At 43.2% G+C, this 19,755-nt stretch overlaps 1 protein-coding gene across 5 annotated transcripts in view; it reads right to left on the reverse strand.

The window, feature by feature from the left end:
- Window positions 1–618: 618 nt before the first annotated feature.
- Window positions 619–19,755, reverse strand: part of LOC126295501 (uncharacterized) — a 305,004-nt gene continuing 285,867 nt past the window's right edge. For all 5 annotated transcript variants that reach the window (XM_049988079.1, XM_049988080.1, XM_049988078.1 and 2 more), the window contains 3 exons: window positions 17,774–17,987; window positions 8,266–8,580; window positions 619–3,522 (listed from right to left, as the gene is read on the reverse strand). In XM_049988079.1, the coding sequence (XP_049844036.1) occupies window positions 3,265–3,522; window positions 8,266–8,580; window positions 17,774–17,987 (787 nt within the window). In that variant the 3' untranslated portion in view covers window positions 619–3,264. The remainder of the gene's footprint in view (window positions 3,523–8,265; window positions 8,581–17,773; window positions 17,988–19,755) is intronic.

Here is a 19,755-nt window from a genome sequence, read left to right on the forward strand (position 1 = left end):
GGACAGGCCAATGGAAGTCAAATGGATAACAGTACGAGAGCAGATTCCCCATCGTGACAGTTTAAAGAAAGTTCCGCCTGATGAGTTTTGAATTTTTGGACAAGCTAAGTGTAGTGACTGGTAATCAGAATATTAACAGAGTCTTTTGGACCTGTTCAGGAGATCAGGTTTGAGTTTAAGTGTTTTCTGGACCTGCTGTTGTTTCAGCAGTCATGTGGCACATGTGACTTTTTTTAATTCCATTTAAATAAACACATATGTGTGATTGTGTTTCACTATTATTTTTTAAAGATTGTTCATTTTTGTGTGATGTAATCAATGCTGGTTACTATATTGTGTGCACTTGTGAATCAGGTACCATATAGTGATTAATTGTGGAGACCAAGATTTTATCTATTAACAGCTACCAGATATTGGCTTTGGAATTTGGGGCAGGTTATATCAAACGATCCAATTGCGCGGTGCCCCAATTTTCCATTACGACGTGCCGATTCAGTTGTCACATAGTGCAGAGATGACGAATCTGCCGATACACAAATGTGCAAGGTGGCACCACAGGAACAAATGAATCATTCAATTGGAGAGGACGGCACTGGTATATTTAAAACAGTGAAGAGCAAAGTACAAATTGTGCACTCGGATGCCCGACACGAGCACTGCCGTGTCACCTTTTATTTTGTTACATATCTGTACAATATTCAAAAACCTAAGTTTACACAGTAATTTCAAAAAATGCCGAGCGCACACTCGTGACGTCAGCTCTTGCGAGAGGTGCGCCCCACAAGAGTAATGCCACCCCGTTTGCCTCGCAGCCTCAGTTCGGCCTCCGCACGAATGTCGGGCACTCCCGCCACGTCCCTGTCCTTTTCAGAGGGACATCCCACCGTTCACCTCACACGGTTTAGGTAAACTAAAGAATACCTAAATCTGGACGGCTCTGTGGGGACTCAACCGACACCGGCCCCAGACGGCATCTACTGTCTCGACAGCTGAGCGACCTCACGCTGTATTATTTCACTTTTGTACACGGCTTTAAAAATCCAATTTTTAAATATCATTATTGTGCGTTCCACAGTAGGATATTTTTTTTTCTTTTTTTTTAAATGTCGACTACATCCTTTCTGTCAAAGACCGAAACCATTTACGAGCCCAGTCCTGATCATTTATACAAGGCGAGGAAAAGATAGTGGCGAGCTTCTGTAACCTGCCCGCATAACTGCACTAGCAAATTCTGCACCTGCAACACGAAAAGTTCATTCGTGTGCTGAATGCTAAAAATGTTGACCTTCACTGTAATAATGAACTGCATACCAGTAACATAAGCAAATTTTGCATCCCAGTGGAAAGATTGCATAGTCAGTTTTTTGCTGTGTCCTCCAGCTTTGCACTTTTGCTGCCACAGCCTACAACTAGGAAAACCCGGTACAGTGAGCATTTCCTCGTACAAATACTTTGCTCGCTCACAGTAGCCTGTTGGAAGCGTCCGACACTAATTATACAAGGACATTAGCCTCACACAGACAAATAGCTTGAGGGAACTCCAGGCAGTGCTCCGGCTTCCCGTTGCAGACCGAACTGAGGCCTCGCTAGCATCCACACTTCAGTCAGAAAGCCTTCTCTTTGGCGGTCACAGGACGACTGCTGAGAGCAGTCAGTCGTTACATTAAGGAGGTGGTTGGCAGTGTTATTCGGTGGAAGCAAAACATGATGTGCACCACCAAATTTTATGATTTTCTCTCTCTCTCTCTCTCTCTCTCTCTCTCTCTCTCTCTCACACACACACACACAGATAAACATACAAGTTGTAAATGTATACAAATGAACAACAAATCTACTGCTACAGCGTCCAAAAAAAAAAAAAAAAAAAACGAGGAAAAAATATACAAACAGTCAACATATCATGTCACAGCCGATGAAGTCCTTTACATTTTCCTACACAATAAACATAAAACACACATCTCTTAATAAGTAACATGCTGATCGAGAAAAATCTACACAAATTACAGAACCGTTTCGATTACGAAACACACTCCTTTCCCCAGCAAACAAAATGCTGCTTCCATTTCTCCTTTGGACCCATTTCCTCAGCCTCATTGTCAATAATAACTGATCAGAATGGGAACATGTCTGTCACAAAGGAACATATGTTACAGTAGTTTGGAGTACACTTTTTTCCTGCAAAACAGGAATACAGGTGTCAAAGATGTCACTGGAACCACATGTAATGGCATCCAGTAAAAGGTAGGTTTATCTGGCTTGCACAAAATTAGCTCAAAACTAGCACAATTGTCAAGTAATCTGAAAGTAGTATTCAGAATAGAGTACACGTGTGTGGTAGTGTGGAATTAATGAAATTTCTAGTCACAGTAGCACACAAATACAAAGCACTTGCAAGATAAATAAGTTCTACTTTCAACACTGCGAGCCACGAGTTTCGTTAAAAGTGTAACATTAGAGGTATGTCGGTAGCCCAGTCGAGATTTCACCAAATGTTGCAATTTGTGACCATAGGGGGCAGGGGATTGTCCAAACGTACAGTCAGTGCAGTGGCAGTCTCCGTCCCGTACGCAGAGCCTGCCGTGACACACTCGCTCCCTTCTGAATGTGCCGTGCACTTCAGGAGTGCTCTGGCCGACACCTCACAGCTGCCACTATCCCCCGTCCGAGTTACCGACAGCCACAGCTGTGAAAAGTCCTCCGTCAGCCTTCGGACTGAGGCCGTCGGAAACTTAGGGCCACAGTCATCTACGAGGAGTATTACGCGTGAATCTGTGGCCATTTAAACCCCCGCGGTACCGACGAGAGTGTGTATACAATTTGTAACCCTTAAATTTCCCAGCACAAATTCACACGTGTCGCACTGTCGACTGTACTCCGAAAGATCTCTCACTGAGAAAGGGGATACAAATATGGGTCCGAAGGATGCCATTTTGAGAGCGGCCCCCGCAGGAGAGGTAAACTGTAGATGGATGTCGCCTAACTAGAAATGCCGAACTGAAATTCTGCACGTTTCACAGAGATTTGGAGGCATTAGATGTCTCACGTATTCCTCCCACGGCCCGTCTGGGTCACACTCTCTGCCGCTGTACAGTGCCGATCCCGAAAGTATTAAATGCACACGACGGCAGGAAGCTATCGAGGTATCTCGTCGCTGAAATGTCGAACTGGGAGAGGCTACCTCTTACGCTCGCAAACTTTCGCCCGGATACGTCGTCACGCTCTGTCCCGGTGCGAGAGCTCTCGACACGCCGACGCGGACAGCAGCTACTCGGTAGGGCCAGAGACGGGGACGCCGACCGCCGGGCCGTTGGCCGCAGGTGCACCTTCGCCTACGGCGCCGCGCATCGTGTCGATCTTGGCGCAGATCTTGAGCGCGGGGCCGAGCTTCATCGACATGGCTGACATGAGGTGGTCCTCCTTGAGCAGCATCAGAGCCTGCCCGTCGATCTCCTGGATGGCGAAGTCCTCTACGTAGTCTGCACAACCGGGCAGCCCCTTGATGAACTCGCACACCTCCGTCACCTGCGAGGAGTAAAGTGGCAGCCTCAGACTTTGTACGGGAGTAGGCGATGCACTACTTTTATGTATCTCTCAATACGTCACGTATCTTACTGTGCTGTCATATATTTACGATCGTGTTTATCTCTCTGACATTTATTTCATTTGACATTATCGAACACTTTTAAAGTATTTTAGTAACTTGTACATAACAAAGTAAGTTATATTACTTCATCTGTGCGATTATGAAATAGTACAAATTGGAATTACTAATTCCTTTTCAGTCAAAGTGATTTCAAATCGAGAAGACGATAATTCAGTCGCATAAAGGAGTTTTTCGTACAACACGTGCAACATTTACAAACAGAAAATTCCTGAAAAACCCAGAAGAAATGTCATAGTTTATTATTCAGTATCAAAAAACAGTTTAGCAATAGTTGTCATTAATCAGATAAGTAGCTGGTTATATCAGGTGATGTGACTTTAGCACTGAAACCTCTATAAATGATAGTAACCAAAATAATTATTTGTCACAGCAAGAAAATGCATATTTCAAAAGTAGTTGTTCAAAACCAGTTTTGTATAATGCAGAAAATGCACAAGGAAATAAAATGTGCCACTTATCTTCCTTATTACTGTAAAACTCATTGCCACAATTAAGTTTTTGTAAATACATAAATTTTCATTATAAGTTTACAAATGTATTAATGCCAATAATGACCTAGTTATCGAGGACTGTTACTTATCAGGTGCAATTCCAAGCAAATAGTTGGTTGTTGTCGAGTTAATTGAAGGGAGTCCAAGCTGTAGTCGGAAGACAGAGATTGCAAAGGTTTGAAATGGAAAAAGTACCAGTTCTTTTAACCAGTGTATGTCAAGTTTATAATAATGTGTTCAAAGTTGAGGTAATATAAGATTACGCGAGTTAAAAGTCAGTGTTTCATTCTGTAGTTTGGAATAAGATCTCTTGCCTACAATAAACATCAATCCCACATCATCAGTTAGCTACTTGTGAAATTCAGTATATTCCTCTTCGTTATTGCATCAGCTACAAAATATGAAATATGATTATTTTTGTTAACCAATTGCAGTTTTGCAGTCAATTATATTTAAAGGCAGTTCATGCAAGTAGGAGCTTCAGTAAAACACACACGTGGACTCAAACCCACAGCATTTGTCTTTTGCAAGTAAACACTCTACTGACTGAGCCATCCAGGTATAGATCTTGTCCCATACTCACAGCTCTACTTCTGCCTTTCAGAAAGTACGAGAGATGTACTGGCAGGATTAGAACCAACATAGTGTTGGTAGATCAGTGAGTACAGTGTTAGTCACAAAAAGGCAGAGCTTCCCCCTTCAAGTCCCAGTCCTGCATGAACTGCAAGGAACTTTAAAACTTTTTTCTCATTACTGTTGTTTCATCTGCCTGGCCAGTGCAAACATTCCGTACTTCATTCACGCCATTTTTAAAATACAGAAAATCGATACAATATAATTAGTCAGCATGGTAATGTGAACTTGTTAAGTTTTTTCTGATGTTATGATTATATTATTTTACTTTTTATAGTTCACCCAACACAATAACACGAATATTTCGCAGTGCCCTAAACAGTTGTGATTATCTAGTGGTCATTTTCAGACTGACACAGTGATACTGAATATCACAATAGGCAGTTAGGGTGAAGAGGACTCCACTTCTCTGAAAACAGCAATCACAGAAGCTGGACAAATATAGATATAAGGAAGACAACTGAAGAAACATTCAGTACCAAGATGGAAGTCCAAAATATACGTTCAGAAGAAGACAGGAATCAAACATATATATCACTTAAGAATGAAATAAAATGTGAAGAAATTGAAAAAGAAATAGTCATCGCAAGGATTTATTTGGCATGATATGGCCACAGTGTACGAAAGCCCTTTATACGGCTGTACACCAGCTCTGGTGGGTAGTCGGTACAGATCGACAAGTCCATATTCGTCACTAGTCTCGTATGTATCTTTTCTACATCTACACGGATACTCTGCAAATCACATTCAAGTGCCTGGCAGAGGGTTCATCAAACTACCTTCACAACTCTCCATTGTTCTAATCTCGTATAGCGCGCGGAAAGAATGAACACCTATATCTTTCCGTACGAGCTTTGATTTCCCTTATTTTATTGTGGTGATCGTTCCTCCCTATGTAGGTCGGTGTCAACAAAATATTTTCGCATTCGGAGGAGAAAGTTGCCGATTGGAATTTTGTGAGAAGATTCCGTCACAACAAAAAACGCCTTTCTTTTAATGATGTCCATGCCAAATCTTGTACCATTTCTGTGACACTCTCTCCAATATTTCACAATAATACAAAACATGCTGCCTTTCTTTGAACTTTTTTCATGTACTCAGTCAGTCGTATCTGGTAAGGATCCCACACCGTGCAACAGTATTCTAAAAGAGGACGGACAAGTGTAGTGTAGGCAGACTCCTTAATAGGTCTGTTACATTTTCTAAGTGTCCCGCCAATGAAACACAGTCTTTGGTTAGCCTTCCCCACAACATTTTCTCTGTATTCCTTACAATTTAAATTGTTCGTAATTGTAATACCTAGGTATTTAGTTGAATTTACGGCTTTTAGATTAGACTGATTTATCGTGTAACCAAAGTTAAACGCATTCCTTTTAGCACTCGTGTGGATGACCTCACACTTTTCATTATTTAAGGTCAACTGTCATTTTTCACACCATTCCAATATTTCTTCTAAATCATATTGCAGTTTGTTTTGATTTTCTAATGACTTTATTAGTCGATAAACGACAGTGTCATCAGCAAACAACCGAAGACGGCTGCTCAAATTGTCTCCAAAACCGTTTATATAGATAAGGAACAGTAGATGGCCTATAACACTACCTTGGTGAACACCAGAAATAACTTCTGTTTTCCTCGATGACTTGCCATGAATGACAACAAAATATGACCTATCTGACAGCAAATCACAGATCCAGTCACATAACTGAGCACGCAATTTCACTATGAGGTACTTGTGTGGTACAGTGTCAAAAGCCTTCTGGAAATCCAGAAATACTGAATCGATCTGAAAACCCTTATCAATAGCGCTCAGCATTTCACGTGAATAAAGAGCTAGTTGTGTTTCACAGGAATGATGTTTTCTAAACCCATGTTGACTGTGTGTCAATAGACCATTTTCTTCGAGGTAATTCATTACATTCGAACACAATATACGTTCTAAAATCCTGCTGCATATCGACGTTAATGATATCGGCCTGTAATTTAGTGGATTATTCCTACTATCTTTCTTGGATATTGGTGTGACCTGTGCAACTTTCCAGTCTTTGGATACGGATCTTTTGTCGAGCGAATGGTTGTAAATGATTGTTAAATATGGAGCAAATGTACCAGCATACTCCGAAAGGAACCTAACTGGTATTCAGTCTGGAGTAGAAGACTTGCTTTTATTAAGCGATTTAAGTTGCTTCACTACTCCGAGGATATTTACTTCTACGTTACTCATGTTGGCAGCTGTTCTCAATTCGAATTCTGGAATATTTACTTCGTCTTCTTTTGTGAAGACATTTCGGAAGGCTGTGTTTAGTAACTCTGCTTTGGTAGCACTGTCTTTGATAGTATCTCCATTGCTATTACGCAGAGAAGGCACTGATTGTTTCTTACCTCTAACATATTTCACATACGACAAGAATCGCTTTGGATTTTCTGACAGGTTTCGAGAAAAATTTTCGCTATGGAAACTGTTATAAGCATCTTTACAAAAGCTTGCCAATCTTGGGAATTTTGCGTCTGTTTAAATTTGGCACGTTTGTTTCATTGTTTCTGCAACAGTATTCTAACCCGTTTTGTGCACCAAGGAGGATCAGCTCCGTCATTTGTTTGGTACAAATCTCTCAATTGCTGTCTATACTATTTCTTTGAATTTAAGCCACATCTAGTCTACAATTGTATTATTAATTTGGAATGAGTGGAGATTGTCTCCCAGTAAGGTGTCAAGTGAATTTTTATCTGTTTTTTTGAATAGACATATTTTTCGCTTATTTAATCATTGAACTGTATCGTCTTACTTAGGTTAAGCTGTCAGTCTGTGACCTAATAAATGAGAATTTCTTGTAATTGTGTTTTTCAAAGTGTTCCAAGTCACAACAATATGTTTACAGTACACCACTGTCTGGAGGTGAATAGTGGATTGCGACAAAATAAGAAAAAAAGAGAACAGCAGCTTTTGAGATGTGATGCTGTAGAAACATGTTGAAAATTAGGTGGGCCAATAAGAAATGAGCCGGTTCTCCTCAGAAGCAGTGACAATAGTAACGTGTGGAGTAAATGGACAAGAAGAAGGGAATAACTTCTGTGGAACCAGAGGCAGGGAAAAAAAGGATTAATGGGGGGACACTGGATGTATACAAAGAAGGACACAACAAATGGTCACAGGATCATTTGGGCCACAAAAGAAAGTCACCAAGATGGTGATTAATCTGCACTGGCAGACTCTAATTTTAATGATCACGTTAGGTGATGCCTCACGAGATATTCTTTATCCCCAGCATTCCGCTCCTGTAGCTACGGTGTGGACAAGACGTAGTGTCGACTTACAGTTATTGCGATAAATTTCACATAATGTTGCAACTCATTTTGTTATTGACAGCCTTCTCTTGGCAAATTTTGTCAGTCAGGAGTGGAAACAGCTGAGTGTACAGTGTTACAAATGTGAGCCGACGGCAGCTTCTCACAGCTGCAGGTGGCAGCGACACTCACCGACCACTTGAGCGGGTTGACCTTGGGGTGCCGGTTCGCGGCAGCGTCGTTGTTGTTGTTGGCGGCGGTGGCGGGGTTGCCGTTGTTGTCAGTGCCGGCATTGTTCGAGCTGGCCCAGCTGTCCTGCGACTGCTCGTCCATGACGGCGGACGCGGCGCCAGAGCCGGGTGCCGCGAGGCCCGCGTGCACGCCGCTGTCGGCGCCGAAGCTCTCCGCGCCGGAGTCCTCCGTCTCGTCACCCGCGCTCTCGGCTCCCAGCGGCGCTGTCGACGCCGACGAAGACGATCGCGTCGGCGCACTCGCCCCGGTGGCGTTCTGTGGGGAGATGGAAGGCATTGGGGAATCAGTATCTGCCCAGGTACGGTCGAGAGTGACTGTCGCGGAGGATTCTTTGTCAAGTACCACTACAGATTTACAGCACAGCTCACTTCGGCAAATGGTAACTCGAGATAGCGGTGTGAACTCTGATGGCACTCTTATTTTTTGCAGACAAAAGCCCACATGCACGAGACATTTCTGGTACGGTAACTGACTCATATTCAGTACAGACACCGAAATGCAAATGCCTCGTCAAAGTTTTAGTGCGTTATCTGATGGCCGTGACTAGTTAAGTACCTGTGAAATTCGTCATCGACAGACCTTCTTTTGAAAAATTCAGTAGTTTCGTATGTTCTGCTCTAGAATAACAATTTTGAACACTAATATGAGATGTTTACATTACTTTCAAATTATTTTTCACAAATGCACACATTAATAATGTAAGGTAAAAATACTTTTCGTATAGGGCACTTCATTGTTTATCTTTCATTAAGCTGCATATAGTGTATAAAGTTTACACTTTTTTTTCCTAAAGGAAGACTATGTAGTCTACAGATTTAATTCTACAATAAATCACTTAAGCAAGTGTCAAAGTCTCATACCGGTCGAGAAAAATGAATATGAAATAGAAATGAAGACATGTGTGTAAAGGACCAATTTTTATGGGTAGAAGTGCTATTTTATAAAAGCTTATGACTGTATTCATTGTAAAAAATAACATTAAACAACTTACAATGTAATAAATGATGTAAAACAAAGTACAGTGAAGTTAATTGTAATGAACATTACAATAATCCAAAGTTATGGTTTGATTGTTACAAGCATATAAAATTACCATATCAGAAACCACAATGTATTTTATTCTCGAGACTTTTTGCGCAAAGTGACTGTATGTTTTCGCCTTGCACATTTTGTAAAATAAACTGAAGACGACAGTGATACTCTCAAGTTATTTACATAAAACCTGGACCAACAAATCTTGCCATTAAGTACTACAATTTTCCATTATTTAAAATTATTGTTTCCATCATTAGCATTTAGTGCTACGTTATACGTCACAATCTTTAAATATGCACACCAGGTGGCAGTATTTAATGTTCAAAAATTAAAATTTGGATTTACTGAAATTTGACTGGAATGTCAAAACATACAGGCTAGAGTAAACTGAAATCAGATTTTTTGGTTGTACAGAATTCAGAGCATACAAAACCTCAGTTTCAATCATTTAAACACTAGCTTAGCGTTCACTAAAAAGTAGTAAACAATAATTGCACATCTACTGCTTTGTTATAGCGTACTTAATTATTACTCCTACCCAACACTTTCACATTTCATATACAGAGTGAAGCGAAATTTGCACACTCGGGCTTCACAGTGCGTCTCCTCATGTACCAGCAATAAAAAAATTTTTGTCTCAAAATTTCGTCCGGCAAGTACATCCGACAGAAAAAGGACGTTAAAGAATGACAATCTGGCAACACTGTAACCACATGTACGGTAACTACTTCTGACAGCACATTTTGGTTGTGCACAACAGTTGGTGCAGTGAATAGAGTTTTGGGTTAGCATGCAGGTATATGGTTTTTATTTGGTAAATGTAGTCCAGGTGGTACGGTACCTGGCATCTTAATCATCAACAGCGATTGCAGCAGGTCCTTTAGAGAACATTTGTACTTACATACTACAATTGTAGAAACGGAAGATTGGTCAGCTTTGAAAGAAGCTCTTTCCATGTCGTGGGCGTGAATTTATTCACACCAGTTCATCTACTAGATGCAAAACCTGTTTACTTTGTACCCTCCTCCAGTGGTCCCACAGATTAGTCCCGACTACTATTCTTGCCTCATTCAGGTACATTACATTTTGTTAGGGCCTTAAGTTACCAGTAAGACTAGCAAGGTACTTTGCGAATAATGTCCAAACTCAGTTATTATTTGTATGTGTTATCACCATGGTCCCACTAATTATGCCTTTCAGCACTGAGTTGTAACCGGCATGCTGTATAGTATGTTTCTCAATGCATTATTATTATTATTATTATTATTATTATTATTATTATTATTATTATTATTCTAATGATGTGACTGTGGGAAAATCACATCTATTACCATTAGGGAAATAGTGTAATTCGAAACTGAACATTTCACATATCATAACATGTAAGCTCTCACGGCCGGTGTCTTCATTAATTAAAACTTCCGGGCTGAATTGCCGTGGTCCGTATATAAAACTTCTTCCCTTTCCTGACGTTTTGTTGCCTACTGTGGGCAACATCTTCCGATGTGAGTCGGTGACTGGCTGCTAGGTGCCGGATGTCCTACTTATGTAGAGTGCTTAGATGGCGCCACCACTCGACACGTGCTTTCGACTTTAAAACTCTCTCTGGCTAGTACTCTCTCTCGATTACAGGTAATCGATTGTCACTTGGTTGGTACAAAGTCGACCGCCATATCTTGTCTACTTTTAATCCTTCTTCTTTTCTATTAAAATTATTTCTGTGCTTGTAGATCTCTATAGCTTCTCTAGACATGTGTGTATAATGATGTGAGGTCGTAGCTATCACATTTGTCTCACTAAATTTTATTTCGTGATCACCGTCTTTGAAAACGTGTTCCGCTACAGCTGATTTGTCAATTTGTCCCAATCTACAGTTCCTTACATGTTCCGTTAGGTGGGGATTAACACTCCTTTTAGTTGTTCCAATATAAACCGTGCCACAGCTACACAGAATTTTATACACACCTGGGGTAGCTACGGGGTGCCGTGCGTCTTTCACCGATCTTAAACTTTCACTAATTTTCTTGGTAGGTTAAAGATTTCACTTGAAAGTTGTTCACAAACATATGTGAGCCAATTTATTTGCAAGATGAATTAAGCCATTTGCGAATGGCTTTCAAGAGAAATGGGTCCACTGACAACGAAATAGATTGAGCACTCCACCCTAGAAGAAAAGTGTCCGAAAATACACGACAATAACAACCGTCGGCTGGAAAAGTTTTTCTTCCATTTATTCATAACGTCACGGACCGTATTGTGAAAGTTTTGGAAAGTTTCAAGTGGAGACAATCTTTCGACCTACCAAGAAAATTAGTGAAAGTTTACGATCGGTGAAAGAGGCACGGCACCCCTTAGCTACCCCAGGTGTGTATAAAATTCCGTGTACCTGTGGCACGGTTTATATTGGAACAACTTAATAGGAGTGTTAATACCCACCTAACAGAACACAAAAGGAACTGTAGATTGGGACAAATTGACAAATCAGCTGTCGCGGAACACGTTTTCAAAGACGGTGATCACAAAATAAAATTTAGTGAGACAAATGTGACAGCTACGACCTCACATCATTATACCCGCATGTCTATAGAAGGTATAGAGATCTACAAGCACGGAAATAATTTTAATAGAAAAGAAGGAGGATTAAAAGTAGACAAGATATGGCGGTCGACTTTGTTCCAACCAAGTGACAATCGATTACCTGTAATCGAGAGAGAGGGCACTAGCCAGAGATAGTTTTAAATTTAAAGCACGTGATGAGTGGCGGTGACATTTAAGCACTCTATATAAGTGGGACCTCTGGCGCCTAGCAGCCAGTCGCCGACTCACCTCAGAAGATTTTGCCCGCAGTAGGCAACAGAACGTCAGGAAGGAGAAGTAGTTTTATATACGGACCACGGCAATTCAGCCCGAAAGTTTTAACTAATGAACATTTCACAATTAGCGGTGTCGGGATGAATTGTGCAGAACAATATAGGTCAGAGGGGTAATGTGCATTAGGTGGAACAGCGCGCAGGACTGACCTAACGTTTATACTATATGTGATGCCCACCAGGCAGGGACTAGCTGCATGCGAAGTAATGCGCCCTTGACAGATTGCAATGTACACGTATCGAATTTTCTCATTGTAAAGCTCTAAACCTGTGTGGCAGACATACGGCATACACAAGCGACGAATATGTGGATACGCTTCTGGTCCTCGGTGCATCTGATAACCGGGCTGGTGTCGGCACTCGTGAATACACTGCCAGATATCCTCGTCGATGCCGTCCAGATGAAGACGTGTTTCGTCATCTGGAGCTGTGCCTTCAGCTGTGCCTCTCCTTCCACCATCGTGCGACAGAGGTCGTCTGCAGACTCGCCGTACTCCAGCTACCGAGGAAGCTATTTCGCAGGTCGTACACTGAGAACCTCAGCAAAGTATGCACCGTGTAGCGAGGCAGCCGCATGTCTCGCAACGCACGGTCGTTAGCGTGCTGGACGAGCGTGGGCTGCACCCCTATCACTACGATTTCACACGACACCTGCATCCTGCAGATCGCCACCAGCAGATGCAATTCTGTGAACGGTTCCGACAACAACAGCGAGCCGACGGTGACTTTGTGAACACTGTAATACGGTCAGATGAAGCAGGAGCACTCTTGAGGGTGTCTTCGATATGCACTATGCCCACCATTGGTGTGACGTTAACCTGCGTGCCATCCGTGACCGTGGATATCGAGACATGTTACTGTAGGATTACGCAACTGCAGAACAATCACTGCAAGCAGTCCCACACATCAAATATCTTTGAGTACTTGTACAGAGAGGTTTAAAAGTAATCACAGGTAAGGTAGACACCGTACAGAAGAACTGGAAGAATCTTCAGGAAGTGTAGTCAACCCGCAAATGAGGCAGCTTACAAAACACTCATTCGAGCAATACTCAAATACTGCTCACCGTTCTGGCAATGGTACCGGATAGCACTGATAGTTGAAATAGATGAGACCCAAAGAAGAGTAGGCGAACGGTTCCTCCTACGTCCGTGTCGCGAAAAGACCGTACGACTAAAATTAGCGAGATTCGAGTCACGCGGAGACTCGACGGCTGTCGTTCCCGCGAACCGCCCGCAACTGGAGCAGGAAAGTGGGAAAGTGACACTGGCGTACAAATTACCTTCTGCCACTGGGTCTAATGTGGTTCACAAACTATCCCAGTGAGAACTGTATACTGTGGACAAAAGTGTCTGTGAGAAGTGTAACTCCGGACGAGCGTTCCGATGGCACTTTTGTCACGTGCCAGAGTGGCTACGTGGGGCACAGTTAGCTCCTGGAGAGTGGTGGGGAGGGGAGCCTTTCTGTAATCTGGCTAGACAGCTTGTAGAGGAGACCTAATAAGTCGGCTCAGAACTGTGAGCAATTTCCTGGCGACTGCGAGTATTTACGAGCTACTCGCAGTGGACGGGCCGTATCGGGCAGCGGAGCGGTCGGCACGAGAGAGGCACGGCCACCGTAATTACCTGCTTGTCACTACCGAGTCCAATTGGCCGTAACGCCTTCATCAATTTACATTACAAAACGGCATGTACATATGTGTTCCACATATGCTCTTACACCACTGGATAGATTTCGACAAGACTTTGTACACGTACCATTATTTGAAAAGTAGCACTGTCGGCATAGTAACAACGTACCTTCCGTAGGATGGGGGTGAAAAGAAGGGGAAAAAGAAGCATATTGTGGTGTTATACATCCATACCAGCGCTACAGTGAAAGCCGGGATGCGAAACAGTGATACGTAAAAATATTCGACGATGACTCGGTCAAATTGAGAGGTCCGACTTCCGCAGACAAAAATTCTGGATAGTGGAAATCCTACCCTTAGAACTTGAACATACAAAATTGTAATAGCTGTGCATTCAGACAACAAATGTCTGGATGTGAATAGCATTTTCCTTATCCCTGGAGGCCTGTAACAACAGGTCTGTCCAGCTACAGCCAGTTTCGATGCCAACGTACGGCACCAGCTAGACACTGTATCCGAAACGACGGGTCTGCAGAAGGGAACCCGGCCCGTTCGCACCGTACTCTCCTCGTGCCCAACTTTCGGCTCCCGCCCGTGGCGTACTGCGCAGGTCGCGGCACGTGCTATTCGTGTAATGTCCGAGGAAAGGAGGATCGTACCGTGAGAGTCTCACCTCCAAATGAAACACCGGACACACGGCTATTTTCCTTCCACTTTGCCCATCACTCTCTGCACTCCTGACGTACACACTGCGAGCGACTCGGGGAGGGGGAAGGCAAAATTCTACATCCCTCACCCAATTTACAGTAAGCCACGACACTTTCATCGGGTTCCTTAACAAAACTCGGAACGCACGTCCATCGAGGTATCCGACGCGATCCCGAATCGCGACACCACACGTGACATTCCCGGGAGTCAGTACCTGCCGAAAAAAATGACCAGTTTGCCGTGGTGCGTGACGTATCGAGCATTTCAGTATTCTTTCTGTATACCCTGTGTGCAGAAAGGGTTACAGCTTATAGATGGCAGACAGTATTTGTGGTGTAAATGTTTATGTGGTGTTTTCAACTGCAAAGTGTGTTTCAGTTAATTGAAAATTGTTTAGTGAATGAAAAACTGAGTTAGCGGAACAAGGACATCATTCAAAACTACTGAGATGTTTTACTTTCAAAGGAAAAAGAAAAAGACAGTTACACATACGTCAGTTCAGTTCATATTTTCGATCAACAATTACAGTGACACACATTGACAACTGCTACCACTGTCTGTACCTGTTCGAAGCTTACTTGCACATACAATGACAGTTGTGAATAAAAATAAATTACTCGGAAGAAATACAGCAACCAGTTTTATCGTGCTGCCACCTGGCACCTGCGACCGGTTACTGTGCGTTTGTGTCGAACAATAGCCGCACTCATGTGGTTCGACTGCGTACCACAGCTGTCGGGCGTGGGTCAAAACTCTGAACACATTTTGCCATAAATAAAAACGGTATAAACTGCAACTAACGGAGGTCGAGGCCCGGAGGGTTACGGGAACGTAGGGTGTATTGCAGTCGCTGTCCTCACCCATCCGGCCCCCTCCCGGCACTATACAGCCGTCATTTCACCGCCACGACCAGTCGTTTAATTTCTTTTTATTTCTTTCCTTTTCCCTACTTACCCCCTCCCCCCTCCGCACCTTCTCTCCTGCCCTCCATCTAAAGTGCGACACTTGACCGTCGGCCACTCCCACCGTACTATCCGTCCCGGCCTCCTCCTCACCCCCACCCAGTCGCCACTCCCGTCGTGCACTGGTGCTGCTGCTCTCAGTGTGGTTTCAGCTCTACGAGACTGCAGACGTGTGTGCAAGTTGCGTTTGCGTATGTGTACGTGTGTCTACTGCCGACAGAGGCCTTAGTGGCCAAAAGCTCTACCGTCTTTACCAGAATCTAAGCCGCACCTGAAAAATGAGACTCGAAATCGAGGAGAAAAAATTTCCCGTATCTAAGCTGCACCTGAAATTTGAGACTCGAAATTCGAGGGGGGAGAGAAGTTTTAGGCTGCACCTCCAAATCGAAACAAAGTTGGTCCATTTTAATATGAGACACGATTTAGGTCGAACGAATGACGGTACAGCTACAGTAGTTTGGTTTGAGTCGCAAGCTCAGCCAGCAGTTGAGCTTTACCGGGTAGCCGTCACTACGCGTGAGGCGCTCCGTCCGTATTTGTACGGGTACCCTTCCTTTTTCACGTGCTTCGTCTGGTTTGAATCGATTGCTTATTTTTCTTTGATCCCGTAAGTGCCGTTCTCTTTGTTGTAGGTGTTTGCGTCACTGTAAGCTGAAAATGAATTACTGTCCTGTGTTGTGCATTGTTTGTCGCATTCCGATAATGAGTGTTTACAGCCTGTCACCGCTCGCGGCACGGCTCGCTTTTGTGCGTGCTACCACCGCTTAAAATGAAAAAAAAGAGAGAGGAATTATCTCATTAGCGAAACAATGGCAAGAGACTGCTATTTATTATTACTTACACTGCTGCTTTCTTCGATAATGATCAACAAGAGCTAATAACAGACTGCCTACGATAGAAGATGTTCTGAATGAGAGCTTAGTGAAAAATTTTCTCTATTTGAAAATCTTTGCAGACGCCTCTTTAGTACATTACATTCTGCACAGAAATTAGAGTCATCTTAGATTTAAAAATCTAGTCGATTGCCGTGCTTCATTTCTGACTGTATCACTATTTGGCATAAGAATAACACGAATATAAACATGACACGGTACGTATATTCTTCCGCGTTTGCTGTTGTCTCACTCTAGTTTCGTAGTTTATTAGGCAGACAGGATTTAAATGAGATAGCAGCAAACACAAAAGAACACGTGGCAAAATGTTTATATTCGTATTATTCTTACAGTGAAGAGTGATTCGCAATTCATAAAAGTTCCTATTAGCAACCATCTCTTCTCACAGGTAGGAAAAAATTCAGAATGTAGAGTTGGCCATATTGACAAAAACCCCAAACAGTCTTGCCAGTCAGATTTTCGTAGTAGAACGAAATGCTGCTACATTCGATGATGAACAATACGGAATGTGTGTTTACTTTGTTCGATAATGTATAAAAATGCAGTGGTCAAAATTCAGCGCGGGTATTTATCTTTGTGCCTGCAAAGCAAGCCTGTCTAGCGCTACATATATTCGACGGCAGAAGTTAGTTGTGGCGGCAGCTACCAACATTTTTCAGAACTTCCACTTACTTTGCACTCGATTCGATGCCGCAGGCGGTTTTTTGGATTACAAAAACCGGAAAAAAAAGTGTGGCTTACATTCGAGTAAATGCGGTAATCGTGTGAATCTTTTTGTCGTGCCTATCGCGACTCGGCAACTCTGCTATATGGTGAGTAGCAGCTTTCCTTCTCTGGTATTTTTACATTCCATCCTGGATTTTTCAATGTCCCTGTGACAGGGTCACAGAGGCAATGGCCTCCTGTACAGTCTATAGTTAAAACTGTCAGTGTGTACTCTCTTATAAGGGCCAGCCAGTATATTGCTTCCTCTTATATACTTCTCACAAAGACAGCTGTAAGTTAAAATTAGAGAGCTTACAGAGGTACTCTTTCCGGTACTCATTTGTGACTGGAAGAGCGAGAGGTGCGAGTAACAGAGGCACGCAGAAACCGTGAGGTGGCTCGTGGAGTGCAGATGCACAGGTAGACGTAGGTGTACCTCACCAGCATCAAACTAACTCTCCCGTAATTTTGTCACAGTGTTCTGCAATCCTTCGTAAAAAAAACTGGTGTTACAGCTGCCTTTTTTAAGTCTCGAGGTGTCCTCGTTTCTTTCCACAGTGTGCCCCGTCGCGTCAAGAGAATAATTTTTGTTTAGGAAGCAGTGTAAAAGGAGAGATCCACGGCTCGCCCCGGGGAGGCACTCACCCAGTCCTTGGCACCGCGCAGCCACTCGCGCTGGTCGGCCGGCGTCAGGATCTGCTGGTGCAGCGGCCGCCGCACCTCCCCGTCGCCGTTCGCGTTCGCCGCCGCCGGGCCTTCGCCGACCGCCCGCGACCGCGTCTGCGCCTGCGCCTGCGCCGCGCCAGATGCGGCGGCGGCCGCGTCGGCCGTTGCCCTCTGGAGCGCCGACCTCTTGCTGCTGTGGTGCACACAACGTGGGAAGGCGTTACGTGTGGCAAAGTGCACACTCGTGTCGGCGTACGGTTTCTGTTATACGACAGCTATCTGTAGAGTAACGGACGTTTCGGTCTACCGCAGTAGCGGGCGGGGCTACAGCTGCCGTCTCGGTGCCGTAACGTTCCTACACTCGGTATGTGTCTGGTGGTGGTAGTTTGTGGACTGTCTCTGTTACTTTGTTTCCTGTGACGTGTTAAAATGTGTGCTGCAATAGAAAATTGTAATAGCTGTGCATTCAGACAAAAAACGTCTGGGTACAAATAGCATTTTCCTTATCCCTGCAGGTCTGTCCAGTGATATAGCTCCAGCCAGTTTCGATGCCAACGTACGGCACTGTGTAGACGCTGCAGACACACTATCCAAACTGAAGGGTCTGCAGGAGTGCATTCAGTGATGAATCCGCGGAAACTCCAGGTAGGAACATCAACAATGTAGGAAAAGTACGTAAGTGTCTTTTTAAGTGTGCCTGTCTGCAACTTGACACACCTTCTTTGTAGTAAATGGCATTCTGTGATTAATGTTTCATCGGCAAAAAACTGCAAAACCAACTGAAATTTATCATGACGTTTGTGATGTGTACAGAAAATGAATAAGGCGGTGGTTCTCAATTTTAAAAATGGCCGTACTGACCTTCGCAATGAGGACCGCAGCGGTAGCCTGTAGGCAAGCCTTGTGACTTGTTGAAATGGTAATGAAACTCAATGACAAAATTCGTTAAGATAATTATTTCACGATTATGCAACTATCTCAACATTTTCTCCACATTTCAGGGCATTTGGTGCATGAAACTGTGCAGAGAAGCTAGGTTACCACAAAATTTGTGCAAGGTGGGTTCCCAAAATCATAAAAGAAGACCACAAAAAACAAAAACTGGCTGCAGCACTGGTTTTCCTTGAAGATCACAAAAAGTGGTAACAAAGTTATCAATAGTATTGTACCTGGGGACAAGACTTGGCTGAAGAATGTCTGCTGTGAAACAAAAAGGAAACCAATGGAATGGGGACACACACATAAATGTTTGCAAAGGTTGTCTGCTGTAAAGATTACAGCTACTGTGTTTCGAGACTCCGAGGGAGTGATTCTCATCGATCTCCTCCGACGTGACACTACAATTAACTCGTAGAGGTATTGTCGAGAACTGACAAAGTTAAGGCAGGTGACGCAAAATGAGTGTTCGGGAAAACTTAGCATTTAAGTTTTGTTTCTTCACGACAACATACATCCACACACAGCCAATTGAGGCCGAGAGCTCCTACGGAGTTTCACGTGGGACGTGTTCAGTCATTCACCGTACAGCCCAGATTTAGCACCCAGTGACCACCACCTCTTCTCCGGAACGAAGACGTGGCTCGCTACCGACACTTTGAAACTGATACCGTACTGTGTGCCAGTATAAACGAGTAGTTGCAATCGTAGGTGGCAGATTTTTGAAGAGACAACATTGAAAAACTTGTGCCACAGTATGATAAGTGCCTCAATTTCAATCACAATTATGTAGAAAAATAGCTCAAGAATGTACATTTAAAATGTGTAAAATAAAATTCGGTTTTCCCATATCGTTAATTTTTTATTTCACGACATCTGTTACTTTCCAGATAGCCCTCGTACTTCAGTTAGGCTATTGGCCATTAAAATTGTACCACTAGGAAGGATAGCAAATAATGATATTTCGATTACATTGCATCTACAATGTTGTAGGAAGTCTACACGAGTAAATTTGTCACAGACTC

Source organism: Schistocerca gregaria, chromosome 11, assembly GCF_023897955.1.
Source record: "Schistocerca gregaria isolate iqSchGreg1 chromosome 11, iqSchGreg1.2, whole genome shotgun sequence".
Classification (NCBI taxonomy): domain Eukaryota; kingdom Metazoa; phylum Arthropoda; class Insecta; order Orthoptera; family Acrididae; genus Schistocerca; species Schistocerca gregaria.